Source organism: Corvus hawaiiensis, chromosome 28, assembly GCF_020740725.1.
Source record: "Corvus hawaiiensis isolate bCorHaw1 chromosome 28, bCorHaw1.pri.cur, whole genome shotgun sequence".
Taxonomy (NCBI): domain Eukaryota; kingdom Metazoa; phylum Chordata; class Aves; order Passeriformes; family Corvidae; genus Corvus; species Corvus hawaiiensis.
In genome coordinates, this window is record NC_063240.1 from 7,000,276 (window position 1) to 7,020,300 (window position 20,025).

General features: G+C 51.2%; 1 protein-coding gene across 3 annotated transcripts; it reads right to left on the reverse strand.

The window, feature by feature from the left end:
* Nucleotides 1–33: 33 nt before the first annotated feature.
* Nucleotides 34–20,013, reverse strand: DPP9 (dipeptidyl peptidase 9). 3 transcript variants are annotated; one of them, XM_048287614.1, is made up of 21 exons: nt 19,944–20,013; nt 18,038–18,125; nt 15,342–15,595; nt 12,618–12,730; nt 11,733–11,906; nt 10,957–11,125; nt 10,673–10,786; nt 10,268–10,396; nt 9,711–9,772; nt 9,090–9,190; nt 7,537–7,714; nt 7,184–7,349; nt 7,012–7,091; nt 5,056–5,208; nt 4,756–4,891; nt 3,811–3,956; nt 3,149–3,295; nt 2,846–2,998; nt 2,153–2,295; nt 1,744–1,855; nt 34–1,325 (listed from the first exon to the last, which is right to left on the reverse strand). In XM_048287614.1, exons 2-21 carry the CDS (start codon nt 18,091–18,093, stop codon nt 1,233–1,235), a joined length of 2,679 nt encoding a protein of 892 aa, XP_048143571.1. In that variant the 5' UTR covers nt 18,094–18,125; nt 19,944–20,013; the 3' UTR covers nt 34–1,232. The 3 variants fall into 3 exon arrangements, with proteins under 3 accessions (XP_048143571.1, XP_048143573.1, XP_048143572.1); XM_048287616.1 differs by lacking the exon at nt 18,038–18,125 and having other exon boundaries at nt 19,944–19,971; XM_048287615.1 differs by lacking the exons at nt 18,038–18,125; nt 19,944–20,013 and adding an exon at nt 15,993–16,130.
* Nucleotides 20,014–20,025: the final 12 nt, after the last annotated feature.

Below are 20,025 nucleotides of genomic sequence, written 5' to 3' on the forward strand. Positions count from 1 at the left end.
CGTTTCCTCCCGCCCCCCAAAGCAGCCACCACGTCTCTTTCCAATATTTTAATGAGTCGCTACATCTTACACTCATAATTATAAAAGAATAAGAATCCATAAAAATATTTTCTTTTCATAATACGCACTTAAAATACTCCAGGGCAAGTCAACGTGGTTCATTTGGGTGGGTTTTGTTTGTGTTTTCGTTTTGCCCCTGGCAGAACCCTTGGCTTGAGGGGGGCATGTGCTCCCCTGAGGTGTGATTGCTCAATCCCCCCTCCCCAGAACTGCAGTTCCTGTTGCCCAGGTAAATAAAAACCAGGAGAGACGGGCAAGGGGACCAGTCACTGACCCGCAGAGAACTGAAGCACAGCCAATTTCAGTGCACATCGGAAAGCTCGGGGAAGGAGAGGGGGGTTGGGAGGCGGCACAGAGAACGGAGGGAGGGAGGATTTGCATAAATATCATCCATCTTGTGTTGCAAAAACCCAAATGCTGCTGTGTGCGCTGGAGAGAGGCTCTGGCTGTAGCCAGTTGCCAGTGCTACCTGTTGGCACAACTCTGTGTGAGAGCGGCCATGAGAGGAAGGATCAGAGGACGCCGTTACTGGCCCCGGCCACTTCCTCCATCTGCTCTGCAAATTTAAACTGGAAAATATATATATAAAAAAAAAAGACTAGTGTTGCATGCTTCTGTAGAGCTCTCTTCCCTTCCCAGGGCTCCAGTGTGGCAGCAGGGCCAGGACACAGACCAGCTCCCCAGGTGAGCAGTAGGTAGTTGTCTCTTCCCTCCCACTCCTGGCTTAAGGCAGCTTCTGATTCGGCTCTTCCGTTTCCAACACAGGCACTGAGTTCTTGCAGGTAAGAGTTTGGGAACTGCACAGGTGCAGTGGAAGGGGAAAAGGATTGGGGAGAGAGAGAGATGGACACAAACCTCAGCCTCGGGACACAGACCACTGTCCATTGATTCCCAGGAGAGAGGGAGTAGCAGCAAAAAAAGCATTGAACAGCCAGGCTGGAGGAGAGGAGGAGGATGAGCAGCCGAGCAGGGGCAGACCTCCAGCTTGGAAAGTGAGAGAAGGTGGCACTGTCCAAAGGAAAGGTGCCCTCCAGCTTTTCCCCCTGGCCTGGGGGGATCCCCAGCCCGACGTGGGCACTCAGCCCCTTGTGCTCTGGGTTGGACGCTGCTGGGGAACGGGAGGGCACGGGGCAGGTGAGCTGTCAGTGTCCAGTTTGCAGAGGCTCGTGCTCTCAGAGGTATTCTTGTAGAAAGTGCAGCAGCGTGATTTCGTAGTGCTCTCCTGACTCAGGGCACCGAATACTGTGTCTCTCGTTGGGGTAGATCTGTGCCGGGGCAGACACGGGGCATCGGTCACTCAGCAGGGACAGACCTCCCTCCCCTCAGCCCTGTTCCCTCCATCCAGTCTCCATGTGGACAAAGAGGGTGCCAGGGAAGGTCTGGAGCAGAACCCCTCCCTCACTGCAGCCACCTCTGCCAAGTAGGACAGAACAGCTCATGGAGAAGGAAAGTTCCAGGCCCCAGGGCAGCAGCCCTGCCTGCACATGCCACATCTGCCAGCCATGGAACAGCCACAGTGCCACCTCCCGGCCTCCTGTCCGACTCCAGCGAGGTGTTCACTGTCACCAGCATCATGACAGGATGTGGGATATCTGCCTCCATCTCCTCCCGTCCCCAGAACACACAGCAGGGAGCTTTCTCCAGATTTATGGGACCTTCCCACCCCACTCCCGTCCCTCCTACCTGCAGCTGGTAAGGTTTTCCAGCCCGGATTAGCTGCGACACCAGGAAGTTGGTGTGAAAAAAGTGCACATTTTCATCCAAAAAGCCATGGAGGATCAGCAAACGATTTGGCCTGGACATGGGGTGGAGATAAGGAGAGAAACAGGATGAGAAACCAGATGGAAAACACGACGAGATACCAGATAAAAGCTCTGCAGAGGGTCTGAGCAAAGAGCTGGACAAGCCAAACCCAAGCAAGAGCAGTGCCAGGCCATGGCCGTGGGCCTCGAGCCCTCCCTGGCAGAGGGGCTGGGGGTGCCATGGCCCAGCTGCTGCCGAGTCAAAGTGGACCAGAACCCCTGAATTCCTTTGGGATTGAGCAGAGGTGGCACCGAGCAGGCGCAGGAGCAGCTCTGGGGCAGGTACTCACTCGTTGGGAAGCTTTTCCACGTGCAGTGCCACCGAGCCAGCCTCGTAGCCCTGCTGGTTGTTCTCGGGGACGTCCATGTAGCGCTCGGTGTAGCCGGTGTCGTAGGCCATCCACACGGTGACAGGGGCACCTGCTATAGCGATCTGTCAAACAGAGGGGTGCCAGCACACAGCCTCCATTATCGCCTGCTCAACAGCACAAGTGTTATCCGTTTCCCAGGAGAGGCAGGAAGAAGCAGGCTCTGGGCTGTTCTGTCACTCAGATCAGGATTCCCCCTCAGCAATCCCACACACAACCCAGATTCCTCCTCCTGCTGTTCCTCTTGTGGTCACAATGGGGCAAATCCCTGCACATCAGCACTAAAGGCCTCCCCTTTGCAAGGAGGACTTGTGAACGATCCAGAAACTCTGCTGGGACTTGGGCTGGGAATAGCACATCAACATCTCCCTGTATGGCAGACCCAGCCCTCCACTGGGAAGCAGCCTGTCCCAGAGCCATCCTCCTCCAGCCCCAGCCAGGGATGAGCTGCAGCAGGACACAGGACTGGAGCCAGGAGCTCCAGGCAGGCAGGACAGGGGGACATTTCCACCTGTCCACCACAAACAAGGCAAAACGCCAACTCCAGCTGCCAAGAGGGACAGAAGCTGCGAGAGCCAAGTGTCCTAAAGGTGCCAGTCCCACGTGCAGGCTCACCTTGAAGACGTTGGGTTTACAGATGAGCCCCATGAGGGACAGAAAGCCCCCGTAGGACCAGCCGTGGATGGCGACCCGGCTCAAGTCGATGAACCCGTATTTTTCTGCTACATAATGTAAACCTTCCACCTGGTCCTCTATCTCCACCTGACCCTAAAAGGCAACAGGGAGGCTCATGTTAGTGGACTTGATAAATTTAGAAACTTGAGGCAGGAATGGGCAATGGTGACACAGGAAACGAGCAGCCACCACCCTTAGGAAGGACAAATGACCAGAGATTCCCCAGCACAAGGAGGATGTTACCATTTGGTTTTTCAGGGCCCCTTCAAATTTGAGGCCTCGCTGGCACGATCCCCTTCCATCAATCACCACCACAGCGTAGCCCAGGGATGCCAACGTGTTCAGCCGCAGGTACTTGATACCTTTGAAGGAGTTGTTCACCAGCTGCACCTGCACAAGGAAGGAGGAAGAGTTTCAGAGCTGGGCAGCTGCCTTCCAGTGCCTTCCTGTGCCAGTGGAGGATCATGAGCTGGACAGCAGCCACTCATCGAGCTACCAGAGCCATGGAAATCAAACCACATGCTGGAAAAGTCATCTGAGGTTTGAAGCAGAGGTCAAACAGAGGGACAAACTGAAAGAGTAGGTTTAGATTAGATTATTAGGAGGAAGTTTTCTGCTGTAATGGTGGCGAGGCCCTGGCACAGGTTGCCCAGAGAAGCTGTGGCTGCTTCAAGGCATTCAAGGCCAGGCTGGATCTCTGAGTAACCTGGAACAGTGGAAGGTGTCCCTGCCCATGGAAGGGGTGGAACTGGATGGGCTTTAAGGTCACTCCAACCCAAACCATTCCATGATTCCACGACAGTGTTCACTGCTACCCAAAGTGCAAGTCCTGATGCATGCCTGACAGAGCTGTGCCCTGGGCAGCAGCCCCAGCCCTGACCCCAGCAGTTCACCTGGGTTATTACCTGAGGGCCTCCATACACAAAGAGCACCGTGGGATGCTTCTTGCCAGGCTGGACATCGTGAGGTTTGTAGACCATTCCGTAGAGCTCCACGTCCGACTGGGTGTGGAAGTGGAAGATCTCTGGGGGGACGTAGTCTGGGGGACAGCCTGCAGCAGGAGGGTCACACACAGCACTGAGGGACTGAGCAGGCTCTGCCTCCCACCCCCTGAACCAGCTCCTCTGTCCAAACCTGACCCTGGTCAGGGCTCCTTCAACACCAAACCACACCAAGGCTTAGCAAAGCCTCTCCCTGGGAAACACAGCCTCCACCTGCCTGCACAGGGAAGGGATTCCACAGGAAAACCTCACCAGCTGGGAGCTCTCCAACAAGGCACACGTGCCACAACAGCAGCGTGGGAGAGAGTAAGAGGGATGGCAGAAAGTGTTTGCAGTAGGGATTCAGCTGCTGTGAGCTGTACCTAAACCTTTAAAACCTGCAGTGCAGAACGGAGCAGCCACTGCATTCCAGGGACTCATTCCTTCCTTCTTCAGACAAACCATGAATAAAAAACCCCCTGGAAGTGTTCAAGGCCAGGTTGGACGGGGCTTGGTGCAACCTGCCCCAGAAAGATGTCCCTGCCCATGGCAGGGCACGGAAACAAGACGAACTTCAATGTCCCTTCTCACCCAAACTGTGTGGTGACTCCGCGCTAAAACCACATCCTTGTCCATGTGTAAACTCTGTACATCCCTGAGCACAATTTTTGCTCAAGGTGTGAAACACCTCAAAAGCCCACAGAGCATTTCCTGGGCAAGCTGACCATGACAAGTATCTCCCCCACAAGATAACATCATTCATCTTCCCTCAGAGCAAAGGTACTCAGACCACTTCCTCCCCATCACTCTTGGCTACTGCTGGGAGTGTTACCACTGAAAGACCCCACTGGCACATTCCCCAGGACTTACTGGCTGCCTCCATCATGCTGGCCCAAAACTTGGGCTGCTTGTGGAGTGGGTCATCATCGGGGCCGCTGAGCTTGTAGATGTGCACACAGGGAGGAGTGCTCACACTGCTGTAGTGGCTGATGAACATGTCAAAGTTCTGGCAGGGGAGACAGGAGAGTTAGGGAACGAGATCCTGCATTTCCCACAGAAAAGCTCCCACACCTCAAGCAGCACTCAGGACTCGTTACTGGCCACGAGTCATTGCCACTCCCAGTTAGGATCCCTGTCAGTCAGGAGATGGGAATCCAAGAAACAACAAACCTGGCTCATGGAGCAGCTGTGGGAGAAGCCTGGAGTGGTGAGTCGCATGATCTCCCCTGGAGCCTCGTAGCTGACCACGTAGAGGTGGTGCTCCAGCGGGGTGTCCTTTGTGCCTTGGAAATACACCAGCTTGGTGGCCTCATTGACCCAGATCTGTGCCGGGAGAGAGGGCTCAGGGACAGACAGGGACAAGCTCTGCCCCTCTGCCAGCCCAATGTGTCTGTCCCTGGGCAGAGCCAGCTCAGAACACATGCAGACCATGATGGGATGCTCAGGGCAGGGGGTTGAGGGGCCAGAGAACACACACAGCACTTGGAGAACTGCAGACAACACAATGCAGCGACAAAGAACAGTCCCTCAGCCTTTTTGTTAAAGACTCAAAGCATTTGCTTATTAATGGGCATAAAAAGTTGGGCTTTGCTCCCTGCAGGTTAAGAGGAAGCCATCCTCTTAGCAAGGAAGATTCTGTGCTTATATGGCATCTTACAGAACCATGGAATCATTGGAAAATCTGTCCAAAATCAACCATTAACCCAGCAGCACTGTGCTCACCACTAACCCATGTCCCCATGTGCCACATCCACACCTTTCTGAACACTTCCAGGGGTGGTGACTCCTCCCCACTGCCCTGGCCAGCCTGTCCCAGTGCCTGACCACCCTTCCAGTGAAGCCATTTCCCCCATCTCCAACCTAAACCCCGCCCTGGTGCAATGTGAGGCTGTTTCCTCTGCTCCTGTCCCTTGTTTCTGACCCTCACCTGGCCACAGCCAAAGCATGGCTGGGTTAGAGGGTACAGGTACCTTTTTTCCAGCCACCATGGTAATGAATTCCCATTTGTGGGAGGACAGGTCTAACACTCTCAGCACCAAACTTTAAGACACATTAAAATAGGTTTTTTACTGTCCAGATAAAGCTGTTTCTAAAAACCACACAGTCAGGCAGGAACAGAGGCGACAGCTTTTAAATCCTGCATTGATCCAGCGACAGTAACTGAACTGTTTTTCCACCTTACGGTTTCCAAATGCTATTTCTGGCTAACCCACAGTTTGAAGACCCCTGTGAACAGCAAAGGGAAAAACATATCTAACCCAATTGGCCAGGAAAACCAGGCAGAGCCCTGTGGAGCAACAAATGCATCAAAATAATTGCTGCTAACACAATTTTAGCCATAACACATGCAGGGAAGAGCTGTGGCCAAAATCAACAGCATGTACAGTGAGAATCCACATGGGGAGGGACAGCAGGTTAATTGCAGATTGAGGAAAAGCAGCAGAAACCAAAAGCTTGGAGCTGTTGTTCTTTTAAAAAGCGAGAAGTGAAAATCCAGATTAATTGGAAATGAACAGACAAGGTCTTTATTTTGACAGAAATCACCTGGGAGTGTTAAAGATCAGACTCAGAGTTAATTCCTGAAGCAAAAATGAAACTAGGTTTCTACAAGATTAATAAAAATTCATTTCTGGCTGTTCTGCAAGCGACAACAGATACAGCTTTTCCATATTCTAAATTGCTTTATATTCCCCAGCTGCCTTCTTCCTAAAGGCTCTGCTGAGGGATCAGCTGGAGACCAAGAGTTCACTCCGAGTGCCAGGACACATTTCCACATTGCAAGAACTCATTGGAGTTAAAATGCCTCAGCAAAGGCAGCAGTCCCCAGCTTCTCCACAAAATGGTTCTTTGTTGCTCTTAAACCTCAGACTTGTGTCCTTTTTTATAGCCTGACCCACTCCTGGGATTTACCTAAGGAGCAATCCGAAGTCTGATTAAGAAGGCAATCAGATCCATGTGCACTGGCCTACAGCACTTCTGGGGAAAGCACAGGCAGCAATAAAAACAGCAACAAAATGAAACTTAAGCAGTTCTAGCAGGTCCCAGGCGTAAGGGAGGACTCAGGCCAGGACTGGGGGCAGACAATGCAGAGCTGAGACACTGCAAGAGAATAAAAATAACCCCTACCTTGGATCCGTGCCTCGCCAGCACCTCCCATTCCCCACCAGTCAGGGCAATCTCCTCCTTGATGGGACATTTGAAATCATCTGCAAGAAAAGCCATGAGAATAAATGACTGCCCTCCAAAAAGGACAACACAGGCCAACGAGAGGGGGAGCTCCCAGGGCTGCAGCCCTTACCCTCACTGTGGACACAGGGCTGCACCCAGTCGTGGCTGCCTGGCTTCAGGATTGCTGTCACCCTGTACAGGTGACAGAACCCCGTTTTGCACTCGTTGGCTCGGATAAAGCAGAGCTCTTCCTCCTCCCCCTCCGGCTGGATGAAAGGATAGAAGATGTCATGAACCTGTCACACAAGATGAGAAACCTGTGAGTGATTTGTTTTATCAAACCCCTGATTTAACACCAAATTTGGGGCTACTGAGTAGCAAAGCTGCTGGAGCAAGGACTAAACTGGACACCCATCAACATGAGAATGGTTAACTGAGGGGAGGAAGGGGCAGCCTGTGTTCTCCCAGCCCTGAGCCTCTTACATTTATCCACACATCAGTGGTTTCTTCATAGATCACAAATGGCTGGACATTTTCTGGCACAGTTTTGGCAAATTCAGCACGCTGCTCCTCATTTTCTGGGACTGGAATAAAGAGTGCTGGAGGCAAAAGGACTAGCTGGAGCCGCTGCTGAGGTCTGTCTAGGAACATAGCCCAGGCACTGGGGAAAGAAGTCGGAGGTGAATGTCAGTACCACAGAATAGAGGTTCCTTTCCAACACCCAGAACATGCATCCCTTTCTTCCCCCCGCTGGCAGAAAGGATTTGGGCATCTGAATGCAAAGCTTTTCTCATCACTGCTGCTTTCTAATCCCCTGGAAGCTGTGCCAACACACACGTACTGCCAGACAGCTCTGGTATTTCACAGGGGTATCGCTCAGACGAGATGTCTGACAGATTTGCCAGCGCCTGTTCCAAGGGAGCACTGCTAACAGAGCCCTGTCTCCAGAATGGAACTCCTCCTTGGACATCCCTCCATCAGGAAGCACAACTGTTTGTGCTCCAGCTCTCCTCCAGCTCAAGTGATCACCCTCCAAGAGCTCCGTCTGCAGCCTCCTCCTCGCGCTCTGACAGAGAGGCACAGACCCAACACGAGTGCCAGGGGAAGGAGTCGCTTCAGCCCCAGCCCTGCTCCTCTCCAAGGAGAGTCCCTGGAAGTGGTGCTGCACTGCAGGCTCTCAGCATGACAGATGGCAAAGCACGGCCACCCCAAGGCCTGCGAGTGCATCCAGGGAAGCTTCGTCATCCAAGACAGGTTTGAAAAGAGCCAGCTCTCCCCCAGCACCGCAGGATTGCAGGAACTGAGATATTCAGCACATTTAGATAAGCTCTGGTGCAGAACATCACAATCACCTCCAGGATTACCTGCTGGAAAGCTCTCTAAATTTCCCTTCCAGAGCAGAAAATTAATGACGAGTTACAGAATGCCACCTTCAAAGACAGCCAAGTCACCCTAACTTGATCTGCACACACACCAGTTAAGCCAAGCAAGCTTGGGAGGGGGAAAAATTAAGAACTTTAAAATTTCAGTCAGATTGGGGTGAATTCTGTAACTCTTCAGGCAAGACTGCGTATCCCATTTGGAGCCATGGCCAGCCCCAGAGCAATCCTTCCCCTTGGACACGCGGCAGGGAGGATGTGGCAGCACAGATCCTGCCCCTGTCCTGGGATTCAGGCTTTGATCACTAACTGTGGCAATGAACAAAGACAAAACTGCCTACAGAACACCCCCATTTTCAGCAGGAAGCACACTGCACCTGTGTTAAACACCTTCAGCTCCAAAGAATTCCCCAGGACTGCCCACTTAATGTATCAATGTCATTTAACTCTGTGGTTGGGACAAACCCCACAGCCTGTCACTCTGCTCTGCTTCATTCCTACTTTTAGGATGCTACAGCACTGAGGAAGCCAAATATTCATGTGCCAGTTTTGGCACTCAGGGCTTTAAAACAGGTCATGAACACAACACAAGCATGTGGAGGGTCTGCAGCCAGAGGAGCCCTTGGGAAATTTATTTTGGGAGGAAAATGGACTCACTATTTGCCATCCCGGGTCCATCCAGCACGGGCAATGTACTCCACAGTGGGAAACAAGGCAGCAAAGGGTTGCACCAGCTCTTTGTCCTGAGCACACACAATCTGCAGCAAAACCAAGGTCTGACATCAAATCAGAGCACCAGAGCTCCTCACCTCCTCCCAGGGAAGCTCAGGGAGATGGGACAACAAGGAAGTTTAGCTACTGGCATCAGTAAGGGTCAGGCCAGGAGAAGCAAGCCTTGCTACAAAGAGCAGGAAGAGAAGGGAAAAACAGGCTTCAAAGCAAAATGATTTTGGCATTCAGCCACGGGAAAGGACACAGGCAGGGACTGAAGCCCCAGATTAGACCTGGCTCCAGCCCTCCTGTCTCTGCCATGGTGTACCAGGCTAACCCCACTTCCCCCTTCCCTCCACATTCCCAGCTGAATCTCCACCAGAATGATTCTTTTCAGCATTTTCAAGTCTTTCTGTTTCTTGGATAAACACATTAGAGAACCAGGTATTACAAGAGAACAAAAAAACCCAGACTAACACTATTTAGGATTTCTCTGTGACCTTGTTTTAATTCTCGGGAGCTTCAAAAACCCTCCTGTGCAATGTCCCCTTCTGAGTTATCACTTACCTTACCCTTGCTGTCTGTTTTAAATTCTGCCAGTTTTAATGTAATCTTGGGGTTTTTGCTGCCTGCAGAGAAGAATTGAAAAAACACCAAGACAATCAAGTTGAACATTCTGTGGTTACACAAAATACAGCTTCTAAAGGAGAACTGCCCCTGGTCCTACTGAAATGGCTCTGTGTGAATTTAAAAATATCAAATATGTATGTAAGCAAACACCAGAGTCATTCTGGGAATGGGAACAGTTTGCTTTGCCTTCCCTAGTTGGCTGTGCATGTTCCCAGGGGGAGAGGCAAGATGGGATTCAGAATGTATTCCACAATATACCACCGGATATATTCCACTTCCTCAGCAATCCTTTCATTTAGGGCTGGGATTTAAAGTTCAGCCTTTCTTGCAGCACATTTTGGGATCGGAGAGTCAATTAGGTCTCAACATTTACAACCAGTTTCTACATCCTAGTAAGTACCCAGATTAGTGATGCAAAGTTCATAGCCTCAGTTCCACTGCTGATTCCAGCTGGAGTCCAGAGCTGCCTCAGCAGCCCCACATGTTTCACTCACCTGTCCTGGGGTACCGATAGGAATCTGTTTTTCTCTCCTCTAAGGCAGGTGAAGGAACATGAATTATCTCCACCTCTGACTCATCCACTTCCTCATACAAGATCCGCAGTGTTTTCAAATCCTCTGAACCTGGGACAGAGAGCAGGAATGTTTGCAACAACATTTCCTGCTGTTCCTGGACTGCCTGGAGCACCAGTGCAGAGGGAACACCTGTACAGCCCCAGCTCCTAGTGACCACCTGCAAACACTCCACAGTTATAATCCCCTCAGTGCTTTGTTCTTTCAGGTGATCTCCCCAGAAACAACCCAAACCCAGGCCAAAGGAAAATCATGCTCAGAGTGTCATTCCTAGCAGGAAGGCAGCAGTCACAACGCCAGGATTTCATGAGCAGAACAGTGACTGACCTTCTGTGGAAGCTGTGGGACACCACCAATAGCCCGTGAACCGATCAAACTCCTCCTGAATGACAAAAGTGGCTACACCAGCAGACTTGGGGTCATCCAGAACATTGGATAAGCCTGGAGAGGAACAAAGATGAGACAGCATTTGCATTTTGCATTTCCATCTCCTTGGAAAATGCTGACCCAAAAGACAAATGCACTTGTAAGAAATAAGCCAGGAGTGTGGGTGTTGCAGGCCAGATTCCTCAGCAGGAATTCCCTTCTGGAGCTGGAAGAAGCCCCGCTACCTTTATGGCAGTACGTCATCCGCCTCTCCTCGCCCGTCTCGATGTTTGCCACCCACAGGTCGTTGTTGTTAATGAAGGAGAAGAAGGCTGGGTCAGCAGGGCAGATTTTGGGATCCATCCGTGGCCCCGTGCACTGAGTCTTGATCTCCAGAGGCTTCATTGGAGACACCTACGGCAAGAGACACACACAGAGCTGGGTGCCACATCAGCTCCCAGCTCTGCAGGGAAAAAGCCTAAATCAGAGATACAGCACAGCCCACGGGATGATGGCAAATGTGGCCCTGACAGGACACAAGAGAAACCACCATAACCAAACAGATGAAGATGTGGAAGATGTGGACCTGCTAGAGCAGGTTCAGAGGAGCCACGGAGATGCTCTAAGGGCTGGAGCCTCTCTGCTCTGCAGTCAGGCTGGGAGAGCTGGGGGTGTTCACCAGAGAAGAGAAGGATCTGAGGAGACCTTAGAGCCCCTCCCAGGGCCTAAAAGGGCTCCAGGAGAACCTCCTGTGAGGGTGGGGAGGTGACTTGGTGTGAGCACAGGGTGGTCAGAGAAGGTGTGGCTGCCCCATCCCTGGAAGTGTCCAAGGCCAGGTTGGACGGGGCTTGGAGCAACCTGGGACAGTGGGAGGTGTCCCTGCCCATGGCAGGGGTGGCACTGGGATGGGCTTTAAGGTCCCTTCCAACTCCATCCAGCCTGGGATTCCATGTGCAGCCATCTCCACTCCAAACCATCAAGGCCCTTTGAGGTGATATCCACCAAGTCCCGCCAGACTCACCATGAAGCCATTCTTGCCCCCATCTCGACAATGGAAGAGGCTGTTGCTGGCCTGGAAGAGGAACAGGCCGCTCTCACTGTGGAAATCGTAAGATGTTATCCCAAAGACACCCAGTCTCTTGCGCTCCCTCAAGAGCTCCTCTTCTCTGGAATACATCCCATGGTGAGGGGTTGCCTAGAATTGAAGGAAAGGAATATCTGAAAGGATCTGCAAGGAGAGGAATGGTCACAGGAGTGCTCTGAGCCTGTTACAACACCCCAGCTCAAACAGGCAGCACTGTCAGGGTCCCCAGTTCCTGTACTCCAGGCTACAGCTGTGGGGTCCAGGAGGCCTAAACCCACCACACCCCCCCAAACTTCCCTCTGCAGGAGGGCTGAGCTGTGAATCTCTCAGTTCTGCAGTTGGCACTTTAGCATGAACTGAGAACAGCTGCACTTGCTCTGCTTATGCAGATAGATGTAACCAATTAACTTAATGACGTTATCTGCAGCCTTCACAAACAGTTTCCATGTCAGACACTGCAAACAAAAGTTCTTCCGGGATCTTGAATTACCCTGGAGAGAACTCACAGCCCAGATAGGGTCAAGACAGAAATTCTGTTCCACCAGGAACTTTTTAAGTAGGGGAGAAAAGACCAACACCCTCCAATGCTGTCAGTGACAAAGGACATGAAGGTACTGAAACCAGGGAGGGGAAAATTCCCTCCTGTTCTGGTTTACTCACAACAGTGTAAGGCAGAAGCAGCAATTTAAACTCAACTTTCCCAACTTTTTAAAAGCAGGAAAGATGACAGACACCACACAGGTGTCCCCACCACAGCAGCCCCACAGCACCACCCAGTTTCCCCAAGCACTGGCAACCCAGGCTCTTCCCACTCTGACTCACCTGAAAGTGATCCAGCATCTGTTTCCAGGACAAGAGCAGCAAGGCCTCCTTCCGTACCTTTTTGGGAATCTCTGAGTAAAGAAGGGAATTCTCTCTGCTACCGTATGGCATTCCTATTAGGAGGACAAAAGCATCACCCTACTTAAGATGGGTTAGCCAGGAGGCCCACGAGCAAATTCAAACAGGAGTCTGGAAACAGAGGGGCTGGGGCTGCCCAGAGGCCTTTATCCACATTCCTTCCCAAGCAGCTCCCAGATCAATCCCAGAATAACATCTAAAGCACTTAGATACTCATCTGTTTGGAATTTTTCCTAAGCAAGATTTAACACTAACTCACCTCTCCAGAACGTATCAGGTCCAACTTTCCCCTCTGTGCCTGTCCTCCGTGCCCCAGATCCACTCTAAAAGCACCACTCCCTGAATGGGTGACTCAACATTACTCTCCACATTTCTCATCCAGAAATTTGCTACAGGGACCTCATTCAGGCCAAGGCAGCAGCTTGCAAGGGGGGAAGGAAAAGCTTGGAAGCTCCAGAGAGCCCATTCAAATGTGAAACAGTATCCTACAGTCAAAAGACCTTGTCATTTTACATAAGCCTTTGACTGTGGTTATCAAATAAGCTCCTGGCCTTCATCCAACTTCCAAAACAACCATCAAATATCCTGACACGTGATTTTGACAGTTTCCACAAAAACAAAGACCATGAACTTGCCCTCTACTTATGCTATAGAGACTCCCTGGATCAGAAATTCACACAGGGATATGTGCCCTGATACTGCCTACTCTGCACATGTTCTGGGCAGAACAGAGAGATTTCTGAGCTGGCTGACCCAGCAGTACAGTTACTTCAAATTAAAACTGAAATATTAATAAGTGCTCGGTAAGCAGAGTGATATGTGAGGATCTAATCCTCAGAGATACAGGAACACCAAAGTGCTGAGCATGTGGTGTTTAACATAAGCAGCATCTGCTACGATACAACATAAAACTCTGTGGGGATGGCCCAGGAATGATTGAAGATGGCCAAACAGGAAAAACTGCAGAGAGGAACAAATGACTCTGGGCACACATATCTGACACCCAGGCAACTGTGACCTGGACTTCCCTTCCCCTTGTGTTAGAACTTTCTCCAGTGACCTCAGGCTGACTAGAATCAATTGGCATTTACAAGGAAAATACTGCCTTCCTCCCCAAAAGACAGTTTGCTTTGCTTCCAAGTGAAGTATTCAACTCTACAGCAAAGTTCATCAGGAGTCTCCATCTACTCCTCAGTTTAATTTAAACACTTTAAAATGTTATTTAGTGCTGGGGCAGTAACAGCAAACTGAGTTAAACACTTGTGAACTTACAGGTTGCCCAGAGAAGATGTGGCTGCCCCATCCCTGGGAGTGTCCATTATTATGGCAAAAAAAATCAGCATTTAAATCAGCATTTACCCTTTATTGGGGACATATGAGAAGAGGTACTCTGGGATTACCTGGCTGATACTGATCTTAACTGAGCTCTAAGCCCTGTACAATTCCTTAAGGAAGGAAACACTGAAAAGGCACTTGTGTATCCTCAGTTCCTGGTTCTGGCTCCTGGAACAGTCACACCCTGGCAGAACACCAACCACCCAGTAGCTGGTTTGGTTGCCATTTCATACAACAGAACATTAAAAAAATTTAAAATTAGCCACTTAGTTCTTTAATCATCTAGATCAAAAACCAGTATCAAAGTGAACTGGAAATACATTCAAGCTTTAAATCAACCCTCACTGCTCAGACTTGACAAGAAAAATATGCCAGCTCTGGATACTGCCCTTCAGAGCAGCACTTGTGTCCCAAGAATTTATGAGAACTACACAAATCAAGTCACTGGCACACAGGAGCTGCTTAATGACAAAACAAATCAGTCCCTCAAATCCAGCATCCTACAGTGACCTACACTCAAAACCTGGAAAAAGAAGGAAGAACAGCAAGGTCACTTCAGGGCAGCAGTCACTGCACAGAGTTGCACATCAGGCAATTTTTACTGGCCCAGTAACGATCAGCTCATGCCCCAAAGCACAACAAACTCTTTATAGTCTATAAAGCTTCCCATGTTACCAGCCACAAAATTATCCAGTTACTAAAATCCAACAACTCTGTCACTAATTACATTGTGGCTCCAACTGTAACGAGGGACCTCTACAACACGGAATTCTGCTTTCAGTCCCACTGAAGGAGAGGGATATTTCCATGCAAATGCCAGGAACAGCTCATTCCCACCTCAATTTTCGTCCCTGCTCTTGAAAGCAATCCTACCTTCACGACACTTAATAAAGCAGGAGACACCACCATCCTGCCATTAATATGTTGCAACATATAATTAGACATTACTCACAGCAAATTTCTTGGAAAGTCAGTCTGGTTACTGAAGCAAGTAAATCCCATTTCTCCCTAGCTACAGAGGCACAAGACAGTCCTGAGCGTGAGGAACATCCCTTGAACTTCCCCATCCCCTGTGTGACAAGGGACACAGAAGTGCTGGGGGGCCAACACTTCCCCTTGCCACAGCGGAAGCCCTGTGTGCGAAGCCTGTCTGGGACTGGCGAGCCCCAGGCTTTGCGGAAGATCCTGCAAGCCTTGAGCCACATTACCCAATCTCCCATCCTGTAAAGGGAGATCCCTCCCACGCCTTCCCTTGCCTGTTGAGTTTGGAAGAGCCCCACGCCCCCCCCAGATGCTGGCACGGAGGCTTACCCAGGTAATAGAGGCGGTGAGAGTGCGGGCTGGACTCCTCTGTTTTCCGGACAAACTGGAAATCATGGGGAGCTTTGTTCACTATCATGCCCGAGTACTTCCTGCTGCTGTGAATAATGTCACGCAGCCCATCCCAAGAATGCTTTTGCACCTGGAATTGGGAAGGCACATCTTCCATCTCAACCACTTCGGAGCTGTCCGAGAGCGTGTCCACTGCAGTCATCCTCGCTTCCCCTTCAGAACTGGGCAAAAAACTGAGGGAGGAGTAGAGGGAGAGAATTAAGCCTTAAAATCAAGCAGGTGCTCCTTGAACTACAGATCCTAGGATTCTCTGCACTCAAGGATTACATTTTAAACATATTGAATCCTGTAAATGAAGATATTGACCTCAGAAAACTCCCTCTCCCAGGACTGGCTCTAGGAATAAGCTGTTAAAGGAAGCACAAGCAGCAGATTCTCGTGCAGACAACAAGCAGCTTGACTCAAAGGAAAACCACTCCAGGAATTTGGATAGATATGTCATCAAAGCTATGACCTATCATAAAGGCACATAAACTCCTGCCCCGTGAGACCACAGAAGAGGAATCCCCTTCCTATCCCAAAGGAAAATCGCTTGGGGAGAGAGGTTCAAACCCAAGCACAGCAACTCACCTGAGGAGATACTGAGGCCAGGAATGAAGTAAGAGAGATGGGAAAACAGGAAGGAAAAGTGCAGCTGCTTAGCTAAGAGAGAGCAGGCAGCAGGACCAGACCCTGGCTGTATCCTGAGAAACGCAGCACACATTCCTCAGAGATTTCCAAGCGAGCAGGTGTGGAAGGAGAGGACAAGAACCGCCTCCGCATTAACACAAATGTTAATTTGACGTGAGGTGGGCCCACAGACTTGCCCAAGGTCAGTGATGTCATCCACTGCAAAGCAGGAATGAGCTGAGGACTAGGGAAACCAGTTTCTGACACCCCACTTGAGAAGCAGGATGTCCCTCCAAGAGGACATTTGAGTGGTTTTGGAGGTACCTGAAAGAATGTTACAGAGAATTTCAGAAGAACTTCAGTTTACTGGACAAAATTAGCTTAGAGAATTTTGCTCCAAGGAGACAGAATCAGCCTTGTACAAGGGCTGAAAATGTAACATCTCCTCAGACTCCTAAGTCCCTAAATTGTACAAAATGTGCCAATAGTAACACAAGAACAAGCTCCCAAAATAACTCTGTAGGTACTCCTGGTGCCTACTGCCCAGCAGTGAATCCACAGCTTGAAAATGGATAAAGAGGAGTATTTTCCAATCAAAGGCAGCCAGGAAGTCCAAGTGAAACCACAAAAGCGAACATGATGGGATGTTCTAAGACTGTGAGTGTGTCTGTGGCCTCTGCCTGTATCCAGGGTCTCCACTGCAGCAGCTAAAACCACAGCTGAAGGCAGAAGTGTTGCCTGTCAGAAACAAGTGACAGGAAGACCATGAAAATCCATAAACTGAGTGCAGTTCTCCCAACCCCATCCCACTGCAGGTCAACTCAGCCAATTAAATACTCTGGCTTTGGCTCACAAAGCCTGGCCCCTCGGGTTACTCTCACCCAGCTGATGAATCCATCTCACCCAGCCAGGCTGGCTCCTCACCAGGGGAAATGTAACCTTTAAAACCAGTCCACAAATGGGATACTGGTACCTGTCCCCAGCTGAACTGGAGTCTGGAGCCCCTTCCAAACTGTACTGCCATGACTTTATGATGTGAACAGCACAGCTCTAAGCTTCGTACTGTTCTCATCCTGGTGATTTGGACTCTAGAATGGAGTGGGGAAGCAGGACAAGCAAAGCAGCCACCACACAAAGTGAGGTGAGAGAGCTGGGAATTGCCACTGGCACAGCTGGAGCCTGGTGGAATCTCACAAAATCACAGAATGGTTTGAACTGGAAATGACCTTAAAAATCATCTAATTCCAAACCCCTGCCATGGGCAGAGATACTTCCCACTAGAAGGGAAAAAAACCCCCTAAAACCTAGGTCCTGGCATGATACAGAGTAAAAAGAAACTCAGATTTCTGCCTCTGTCACTACAGCCACCTCTGGAAAAAGACGCAGCCAGTATTTGGCAACAACACATACGTAAGTAAACAAGTACAAGAAGTAACTTATCTCAGAGTAGATTTTGGGATTACATTACTCAAACGTGAGTTGGATCAAGACACCAGTTATTAACTACCTTAAGACAGGCAGCAATAGCACATCCAAGATTTCCATCTTGCTGGAGAAGCCCTGTCCCTTCTGCCCCACGCTGAGGCAGAGACTGAGATGACTCAGAGCGGTTGCAGGAACACTGCTCTCTCCACTCCCCAGAACATGGAGCTGCCCCTTGGGGCTCTTTTAATGCCATTTGTGCCCTGCCAGGTGAGGTGGAGGAGCTACCAAGCCCTCCTTTGGGGGAAGGTGTTAGTCTGGAGAGGACAATGAGCACAGGTGGGAAATCAGCACCAGGAAAAAACTGTAGAGCTCGAAACTGGAAGTGAGTGAAACAAGTTATTGTCCTGAGTCACTTCCTGACTCACAGATCCTGACACAGAGCTCCCCGGGCAGGACTGTACAGCTGGGATTTCTCAGAACCCTCACTTGCTGCAGAGGTGATTGCTGCTCTGTCCCAGCTCCAGAGGTGATTGCTGCTCTGTCCCACAGCACACAGAGGCCCCGGAGGGACCTGGACGTACCTTCTCCAACTTCCTGCAGTCTCGTTTTCCAGACGAACCCTCTTTATCTTCTGCATTAACTACTCAGAGAGCTGGGCAGGACAGGAAACTGGGGAGGAAGAGGGGAGAAAGGAGATTTCATACAAGTGCTGGATAAAAGCATCTTCCATAGGTCACATCTCCAGCTGAGTGGGGAGGCACAAATAAATCCTTGGGTTTCATTCCTTGGTCCAAATCTGTTCTGTCATCACAGGCTGGATTTGAACAGCCCTGAGAAATCTGAGAGACTTCTTCACCTGAACAATGAGGCTCACTGAACTCTGTGGTGTGCCTCTTTCTTTCCCAGAAAATTCTTCTTAAAATCCGAGAATCTTGAGTACTGAACCTTTCTGTCACCCCCTTCCCAAAATCTTGAAATTCTTACAAGTATCAGGTACTAAAAACTGACAAAACAGAGGCCTGGTCCATACACTTAGAGGGAAGAGTCAAACAAAGGACACACCATAAGGAGCCAGCCAGAGGGTAACAGTCCCACCTGGGACATAAAAAACACATTTATCTTCCAAGCCTGACTGCTGCTTCCCTGTGCCTCAGCCCTGCTGCCACGAGGAACCCCGACTCCCCACACCAGGAGCACAGGAAGGTGCTTCACTGTCATCCTCTCTCCCCAAGTACAAAGGTCTTTAGCTCTGAGTCACAGACACACTCCAGACCCATCACTGCCTTTTATCGAGGCTCCTGCTCTCCCCCAACAGCCATTTCTCCACCAAAACCACACTCAGAGGGGACCGGGAGACAAAGCATCACAAAGAAACTCCTCAGCTGCAGAGGAGAGCAGAGAGAGAGGAAGCAGCAGCAGCAGCCAGTAATTTCAGGGCAGTTTTTGATGCAGGCATGAAGGGCAGCAGGAGCGATGCTCAGGAATGCTGAGTAACCTGGTCTGATCTCCCAGCTGAGCCTGCCTTAAGCAGGGGGTTGGACCAGAGACTTCCCAAGGTCCTGCCAGGCCCGGCTGTTCTGTGATTTTAATGATTCTGAGGAACATCTTAACCCTCATTGCACCCAGCCCAGATCATGCATTTCACAGAGGGAAGGAACAGTAAAATCTTGGACCAGGGAAAAAAAAAAAGAACCTGAGCAAAATAGACAAAAGAGATCAGGAACCAGGGTGAATCATTCGGGAAGAGCCAATGGAACACAGGAACACAGTCACCTACAGGAGCCCTTACAACATGTCCCTGTCGTGGCCGGGAGCTTTAAGATCTCCAAAAATTAAAGCAACTGAGAGGGGGATGAACCTGTGGGAATTTCTCCCGAGAGGGATGAGCTCTGGCAAAGGCTGCCAGCAGCCCGTGTCCCTCTGCAGCTCTTGCCGGGAGCTCTGCCCTTGGTGCAAAGGAAAGGCCGGGATTTGGGACAGCAGGAGAGGGGGAATCCCCGGGGACGGAGCATCCCGTGGCCCCCATCTCCCTGACCGCTGCAGGCGGCTCTTTGCCGTGGAAGAAGAGGAGCGAGCAGCCCCTCACCCGCCTGGGCAGAGCAGCGGCTGCTGGGGGGAGACGGGACCCCCTTCCAAGGGCAGGGGGTGCCCCCCATCGCCCCATCCATGGGCAGCATATGGGGGGAATGAACTGCAAACGACCCCGAGGGCCAGGCCTGGGGGCGAACCCGGGCGAGCAAACGCCCCCCGGGGCGAGGGGAGGCCGCCCCCACCCCTGGGGGAAAAACAGCCCACGGAGGGGGGCAAACACCTCCCCCCGGCCCCTCGGGCACCCCCAGCCCAGGGCAGCGGGGATGCGGCCCACGGAGCGGGCAAACGCTCCCCGCCCGGCCCAGCCGCCCCGCACAGGCGTGGGCCCCACCCAGCCCTACCCGTACCGGGGCGGGACCCCGCTCCCCGCCATCCCCCGCTCCCCTCCTCACTCACCGCGGGGCGCGGCGACCTCCCCGTGCCGGGCGGGGGTGGGGGCGGCTCGCGGGCGGGGGAGGGAGGGGGCGGCGGCGGCTCC

Coding starts and splice junctions, on each gene's coding strand:
- DPP9 (XM_048287614.1), bottom strand. CDS start 18,093: ATGCAGAAGATAAAGAGGGTTCGTCTGGAAAACGAGACTGCAGGAAGT. Junction 11,907..12,617: donor AGATGCTGGATCACTTTCAG/GTGAGTCAGAGT, acceptor CTTCAATTCTAG/GCAACCCCTCACCATGGGAT. Junction 10,787..10,956: donor GATGACGTACTGCCATAAAG/GTAGCGGGGCTT, acceptor GTTCCTCTCCAG/GCTTATCCAATGTTCTGGAT.